Raw genomic sequence first — 7670 nt, forward strand, 5'->3', positions numbered from 1 at the left:
GAGTGCAACTTGGAGTGAGAACTTTGAATGTGCACTGGGCCCCACCAGGCCTGCTGGGGCAGGGAGAGGAGTCTGGGCTGCAAAGGATGCTTCAGACACAGACTCTCAAAATAGGCCAAGGGAAGCCTCTTGGGCCTGTTGCCCTCCAGCCAGCCTCCCAGAGCCCAGGCCCTCTGGGCCAGCTGAACCTGTGGATCTTCTCCACCCACGGTGGTTCTCTCTGTCACCCCGGCTGAGCCTCTGAGAGATGCCCCTGAGCCCCAGGGCAGTGCTGGCATCATCCCGCAGAGGGAAGTTTGCCCCTGCAGGGGAAAAGTTTGCCTGTTAAGGCGGTAGGATTTGGGGCTCCAGGCACATCCAACCTGAGGGCGCCAATTTTCAAAGTCATATTCTTATTAAAACAATGCGGACTGCCAGGAGAGCGGGGGAGGACTCCCCAGGAGGGGCGAGGGGGAGAAAGGGCCATCGGCCGCCTCAGAATGTCTGCAGGGGGTTGAAGACTCTGGCCTGTGGCTTCCATGCCCAGGCAAACACTTAGAACGATTTTCAAACAAACCCAAGTGTCTGCCAGCTTGGGCTGCATGAGAATATTGCCGGAGATATAAAACCATCATTGACTGTATTATGAAATCTAATTAGTTTGCATGTAGTTTAACCTGTGTGAGTAATAGATCTAATATTAATTAACTCTTGAGGCCAAATGATTTTTGAAGGTGTCTGGCTTTTCACTCTGGGCCACACCTGAGCCTTTTGGCTGCCTCAGGGCTGGGTTGAGCCTAACCCAGGTGGGTGGAAATCACCCCCTCCACCTTCTTGTGCTAAGTTGTCAGCTGATCCCTTTGTCAAGCCTGAGAAGGGAAAGGATTCCCAGTTGAGCCTAAGAACCATTTGGACGTTGGTAGAACCTAGTCACCACTGGTTTGTCTCCCAGCCCCACTTTTTCCAGCTGGAAATTGGGCTCTAGGAGAGCTTTAGAGTCCATGTGGCAGACAAAAAGACCCACAATAAGTCTATTCCTTATTGTTCGCAAAAAATCTGGGGACCCCAGTCATTAGCTGACTCTACTGAGGGTTCCGAGTCCCTAACCCACTGTCTTTTATACACTGCTGCTTTTTACCTAAAGCCCCCACAGGCCACCCCAAAGTCCGCCTTCCAAAGTCCTTAGGTAATCAATTAAAGGGCAGTGGCCGGGCAAGGAAGAGCTGTGTGCAGAGCCTTGAAATCTGGATTATTTTTCTCAGGGGACCTGTCATAACTGGAACGTTTGCCCGATGCAAATGTACAAGTAGGCTCTTCCCCTGCCCCACAGCCACCTTCAGCCCTGCCCCCCAACCCCACGCCCAACCCACGTTCCCAGGCGATGGGGGTGGCTGTTAATTTCTTGATATCATTGTTAGCTCTTAGCCTTACCCTTGGTCTTTCAAGGAAAGAAGTGCCTAGTACTGTCGTAAGGCTTTAATTTATTACTGTTTGCAAAATGTAGAGGCCTATGTGGAGAATGCAAATCGACCCACAAAGAGATAAAGGTTTCTGGCATCTGATTCGCAGGGGGACCCACAGTGCCAGTGCAGAGGGAAGGACTCCTATGCAAACAGACCTTTCAATCCCTGACCACAGACAACTATTTAGTCTGTAGACACGCACGGACCCAGAGACACACATGAGAAGATCGCATGTGCCTTCTGGTTTTGGGGGGTGGTGGTTTGTGACTGCTGTCTTGGCGGATCTGTTTTAAGATTCACAATATGCATGTGTTGGCCCCAGTCTCGTCTGGGGAGCCCCGAAAGGTCAGGTCACAACCTGCACCGCCTCCCCCCGCCCCTCCCCAGAAGCCTCTCATTTCAAAGGCATGTATTGTATTTTCACGTATCCAAAAAGAGAAAAGTGTTTTCCTGAAGATAACGGAGGGGGGGGGCGGCGGTGGTTCTTCTTGAAGGGACCTGGGTTTAAAAAAAAAAAAGTAAACCAGATTGGAGGCAGAAAAAGAGAGAAGAAAAAGGGGGAAAAAGCAACTCAAATGAACAGAGATCACAGTTGCATGGCTGCCTTCAATAGGCTAAACTGACAAGATCAGCTTTAAAGGAGCCATAAATCAGTTCAAAGACCCAGAGAAAAGCAGGCGGCCCTCTTTGGGGAGAATCTGAGGCTGGAGTGGGTAGGCCATCTCGGGCTGGAGCCCGGGTTGGTACCCCCACCCCCCCACCCCCACCCCCACACACTATGTAATTATAAGCCTAACTATTATTTACAGATGAGGAGGGGGAGGGGCACTGGCAGTTTGGGTTTCATCTGTTTGTCTCTCTGTTTACTGACTTGAGCCAGATTTCACCCAATGCACTTTGCTTGGGCCTCCCAGTGACCAAGCCTGTGGACCGGGACAGAGAAAGCCACCGGGCGACTGAGCTGTGGTTTTTTGTTTTTTTGTTTTTTTGTTTTTTTTAATTTTTCAGCAAATACCCCAGGACTATCACGTACTCTCCCCGCCCCCACCCTCCCCCCACCCCATGTTTCGGGACACAGGCATCTGCTCCAACTCTCCTGTTGGAGCGGTTCCCATTTAGCCACACACCTCATGTAGGCCCATTTCAAACCTCTTAATCTGATGACTGAATTCTTCTCTCTCTCTCTCTCTCTTTTTTTTTTTTTTTTTTTTTTTAACTTTCTTCCAGATGCCTGTGGTCTCTCTGATGTAGCCCATGTGGAAAGCTTGCAGGAAAAGTCCCAGTGTGCTTTGGAAGAATACGTTAGGAGCCAGTACCCCAACCAGCCAACGCGATTCGGAAAGCTTTTGCTGCGTCTCCCTTCCCTTCGCACCGTGTCGTCCTCAGTGATAGAGCAATTGTTTTTCGTCCGTTTGGTAGGTAAAACCCCCATCGAAACCCTCATCCGGGATATGTTACTGTCCGGTAGCAGTTTTAACTGGCCTTATATGGCAATTCAATAAATAAATCCAAATAAGAAGGGGGAGTGAAACAGAGAGAAAGAAAAAAGGCAAAAGACTGGTTTTGTTTGCTTAAATTCCTTCTGTTAAGAAAGGATATAAAAGGATGTTACAAGTTTGCTAAAAGAAGAGAGGGGAAGAATTTAATGGACTGTGAATCTCAAAAAAAAAATAAAAAGACTGTCAAATGAACTTTACAGAATGCATAAAAAAAAAAAACAACTCTGTGTCGGTCCAAAGACAACTTGCTTTACTTATGTTTTGGCATAAAAGGAAGTGTCTTTCTTTCTTTTTTTTTTTTGGTAAAATTTTGAAAACTCTTGCTAAAAGTGCATTTAAGGAGATTGGGAGAAAATTAGCAGAATGGAGAAAGTAAGTCTTTTCTTTTTTTCCAAATTATTAATTGTCCTGTGTCTATGTACCTGTAGCTGTTCTTTTTTGTACTTTCCTGGTTCCAAACCAGTTTATTCTGTGGTTCTATAATAAGTTTTGATATAATCTTGGCTTCTTAAAAACTGTATATCCTTAAAATATATGTTCTGTAAGAATTAAAATCGAGTCCATGAAAATATCATAGGAAGACATAAAACTTTAGAAGGCAACTCAAAGATGATGAAAACGCACTTACAAGTGGTGACCAAAAATTTTGGGTGAAGTCAAGCCCTCTAATCTGAGAGCTGAAGGAACCACATACAACACTTAACTCCCCCTACCTGCCCCCCTCCAAAAAGAAAGACACCATGACAAACCTAGCTTTTTAAAAATATTTTAAGAAAGAGAATGAACTGTGGAATTTATTGGCAGCCAAGGAATGTGTCCAAGACACATGCTGAGGTTTTGAATAAAAAGTGAACTTTTGTAATTTGAATTGGGTCCCCACTTAGTTCTTGAATTGTTATGGAAATCCTATATCTGTTTGTATATTTGCAAACCCTTTGTATTATAATTGTTGATATTTTCCCTTTTTAAAAAAAAAATACCATTGAAATCAGCATGACAAAATAACACTGTTGGCACTTATAGGTAATGTGATTGATTCAGTATCTTAGAGTTTACAGTTTGTGTTTTAAAAAAAACTGAAGGTTTTTTTTTTTTTAAGTGCAACATTTCTGTATACTGTAAAAGTTATAATAACTGAACTGTTTGGTCGAGTCTTTGTGTGTTATATTCCAAGGAAAATTGAAAGTATTCAGAAATTAAAATATTATTTGATATCTGAAACCTGTTTGGCTGTCCCCACTGACTGTCTTCTGTCGAGGCGAGACCCCCACCCCACCAGAGCTCTCGCAGAGCGGGGCCGGGCGGTCCATTTGTTTATGATCTTCAGTCAGTTTGTTCAAAGGTGGACTAGTGTATTTGCCTGCTTAATTTGGGTGCGTGTGGGGGGGAGCTGAAGTTAATGGTTTATCTATGCTTTAGGAAGTGCCATACTGATATAGTAAACCACCTCCATTCACCTAATCCTCTTTTTAATTAAAAATGGATTTTCCAGGGGAAAAAAAAAAAAGGCCCTTATATTTGTCACACTTAAGTGCCTGCTTAGGGAAGGTATTGTGAAAAGTATTAGCAATCTCGAGATCAGTATCTATTTTATGATCAGAAAAAAATAGTGTTTTGTACATTTCTGACAGTTAACGCAGAAGACAGTTCAAGCGAGCTAATCACAGCATTGTAAACAGAGGGCAGTGGTTTGCAATGAGTTTTTCCTGAAGTAGGTGTGATTTTTAAAACTATCCTGTGGTTTCTCATCTAGCGTGGTTGTTGAGAGGATTTCAGATTCAGTGATAGAGCTTGCTGAAGGGTCTGTTTTTAACGTATATGTGATAACTTGCAGTTGGCCTGCCTGTCCCCTCCCCCTTTCCGTGCATTCTGTGAGAGCATGACCACAGGTCAAGAAAAGCTTTTCCATTGGCGTTATGTACATAAAAACGCATCGACATTCTGACATTTCGGATCGTGTAGATACAATCTGTACTGCTTCTGGGATCCTTTGTCCTCGGAAGCCAAATTGAGAAAAAAGAAGAGCGAGAAAAAGAGAGAAGGAAGGAAACTTGACAGGGTGTGCTCATTCGAAAGTAGGAACTATTTTGTTTTGGAGTCTTCACCTCACCCCACCCTTTCTCTCTTTCTGGTTTTGGAGGCTTCGATGCGTGGGAGCTTACATTCTGGGAGGCTTTCCAGCGATCTGGCCCCCCACCCCTCCATATTTCATTCACTATGCTGTGATTTAATTGCAAAAGGAGATGGGAGCAGGGGAGGTGAAGGAAGGGGGTCATTTTGTAAAGTGTGTTAAACTTTGATACTCAGTTCCAGTCAATCCACGTAGACCAGAAAAATCTCTGATTTGTGCATTTGAGCAAAGTTCTCCATCCGCCCCTCAGCTGCTTTCTCTAGATACATCCGTACATAAATATAAGCATGTTCTTATGGCCGAATATCGCTGACCTTTTAGATGGAGGTTCTGTAGGTTGTTTTCTCCTCTTGCAAGTGCTATTCCATGTGAGTGTGTGAAGTTTCTCTAATAAGTAAAACACAGGCCCTTTTCCTTATTTGTTTTGTGTTAGTTTATTGTAAACAGCCATTTGTTGTAAATTATTATTGGCATTAAATTATAAATTATGATTTTTCAAAGCAAAAGACAGTCCCTGTTTTATTATGCTTCAAGCATGTGTTCTAAACGTTGAGAATCTCACTCTCTTAAGTTTCAGCCATCAGCTTGGGGTCTGCGAGGGAGGAACACAGGACCCAAAAATTTTCAAACGGTTAAAACAAAACCCCTTGTATGTGTTTAGAGTGGCCGGAGGAGGATCTGTTTAGAGTCTTGAGCTTGGTTTAAGTTTATTGCATTTAAAGAAAGTTTTTCTTTTCACGCTGAGTTAGAACAAAAGATCTTTGCTGCGACTGAATTGGACAAAAGACGAGGGCTGGGACCCAGCGAGTGCGTTGTGTGTGAAATTGACAGGAATCTTTAAAAAAAAAAAGCTGCTAACATGGCGACTCTTTCCCATGTCTCTTTTCTCTCGCTGGGTTTTTTTTTTTTTTTTTTCTCCCTCTCCCTCTGATCTGAGCTCACTTTATTTCTCCCAGCCCCTCACCTCCTCCTCTCGGCGCTCGGGGTGTAAGGGAGAACAGTTAGACACTTGAGCAACAATAGTCAAGGAGAGGGAATTGCATCGCTGCTTCTCGCCACTTTCCCGCTTCTGGAAGCAAACCAGTGGGGGGGGATAAAAGATGAGATCTCAGCCCAGGCCGCTCAACCCTCTCTACCTCCCAGGATCTGAATCCGCGGGCCGCCGCGGGCCGGGGCTGCGAGGCGCGGGGCGGGCGGCGTCCGGGGTCGGCCCCGCCGAGAGCATCGGTGGCCGCGGGGCGCCGGGCGCCGGCCGCGGGGCGCGGGGCGCGGGGCGGGCAGCGGCCGCGGGGAAGGGCCGCCCCCCGCCCCCCGCTCCCGCCCCCGCCCCCCGCTTTGCGCGCGCGGCGGGATCCGGGCCGCGCCGCGGGACGGGCCGGGGCGCCGGGCGCGCGGGGCCGGGGGCGGCGGCGGCGGCGGGGGGCGCCGCGGAGCTCGCTCCGGCCTCGGTCCTCCGCGCCGAGCCAACATGGCGTCTCCCATGGCTCCGCGAGCGCCGGCTGCCAGGCCGGGCAGGGCCGGGTAATGGGAAACACATTGGTTCCCAAAAAGCGGAAAAAAAAAGCGGGTGGGGGGAGGCCAAAGGCCATTCCTTCCGCAGGCAGAAAACCCTCTTTTAAACGCCGGTTGGCCGGGGAGCGCGGGCACCGAGGCAGCAGCCTGGGCGGGGGAGACAGTCAGTGGTAACGCAGGGATCCCCTTCTCTCCCCGCACCCCGCCCCCCACCCCAATAATCGGGAGAGTTCATTTCATGTCTCCCCTGCCGGCAAGAATCAAATTAGGGGAAGCAAAACTCTGGATCCTCAAGCGATCGTCAGTGTGTTAATGGTGGGGGGGCCGGGGGGAGACCGGGGTGTGCAGACCTCGGTGGGTCCCCGCGCTCGTGCCGTGCAGGGGCTGCTCCGGGCTTCGCGCGGGCCCGGCTGGGGGCGGGGGACCCCGCCGGACGTGGGCACGAGTTGCTGCTCGCGGGTCAAAGTTATAGGGACGGTGGCTTTCGGGGCGGAGGGCTGACTGGGGGCGCGCGGGGGGCCGAGGGCCGGTTCCGGGCGGGTGGTCGCAGGCCCCAGAAATGTGGGAACCCGCGTGGGCGCGCCCGCTGCGGAGGGTCCCCTTTCTCTAAGCGGCGTCAGAGTCGGCGAGGGCGGCCGTGGGACAGACCTGGCCTCCCAGAGAGGGTGTCCCCAGGGCCTCCGCGGTGACAGTGGAGTGGCCCGGGCCGAACGCCCCACGCGTCCACTTTCAGCTCCAGCCCCGACCCTCAGCCGCCTGGGAGGGGAGCGAGGTAGTCTCTGAATTCCGGGCCTCATCAAGATTTATTGAAGTTGGGTTTAAAAAACGTGCTTCAGATGATTTTTCCCATTTTCTCAGATTTCAAAGGCTCCCTGCAGTGCGGCTGCCTAATTAATGGTGAAATTCAACTAAATCTAATTATGCAGTAATTTTAAAGCAGTTAGTGCTGGGCGTTGGTTTGTAATAGGACCCCAGTTTTTTAAAGTTTGCTTACTGTGTTGGTTTAGGGGAAAGCCATCTTTTGTATGGCAAAGAAAGACGGGGAAATAGTTTTGCTGCGTGAACCGGAGGGCTGAGTCCCGCCCC

The 7670-nt window shown here is 48.7% G+C and overlaps 1 protein-coding gene across 1 annotated transcript in view; it reads left to right on the forward strand.

Annotated features, from left to right (window-relative positions):
• Window positions 1–6691, forward strand: part of NR2F2 (nuclear receptor subfamily 2 group F member 2) — a 9538-nt gene extending 2847 nt beyond the window's left edge. The window contains exons 3-5 of the mRNA XM_039844126.1: window positions 1765–1787; window positions 2670–2906; window positions 6216–6691. Of these exons, the coding sequence (XP_039700060.1) occupies window positions 1765–1787; window positions 2670–2906; window positions 6216–6691 (736 nt within the window). The remainder of the gene's footprint in view (window positions 1–1764; window positions 1788–2669; window positions 2907–6215) is intronic.
• The last annotated feature ends 979 nt before the right edge of the window (window positions 6692–7670 follow it).

Source organism: Pteropus medius, unplaced genomic scaffold, assembly GCF_902729225.1.
Source record: "Pteropus medius unplaced genomic scaffold, Ma_sr-lr_union100, whole genome shotgun sequence".
NCBI classification, from domain to species: domain Eukaryota; kingdom Metazoa; phylum Chordata; class Mammalia; order Chiroptera; family Pteropodidae; genus Pteropus; species Pteropus medius.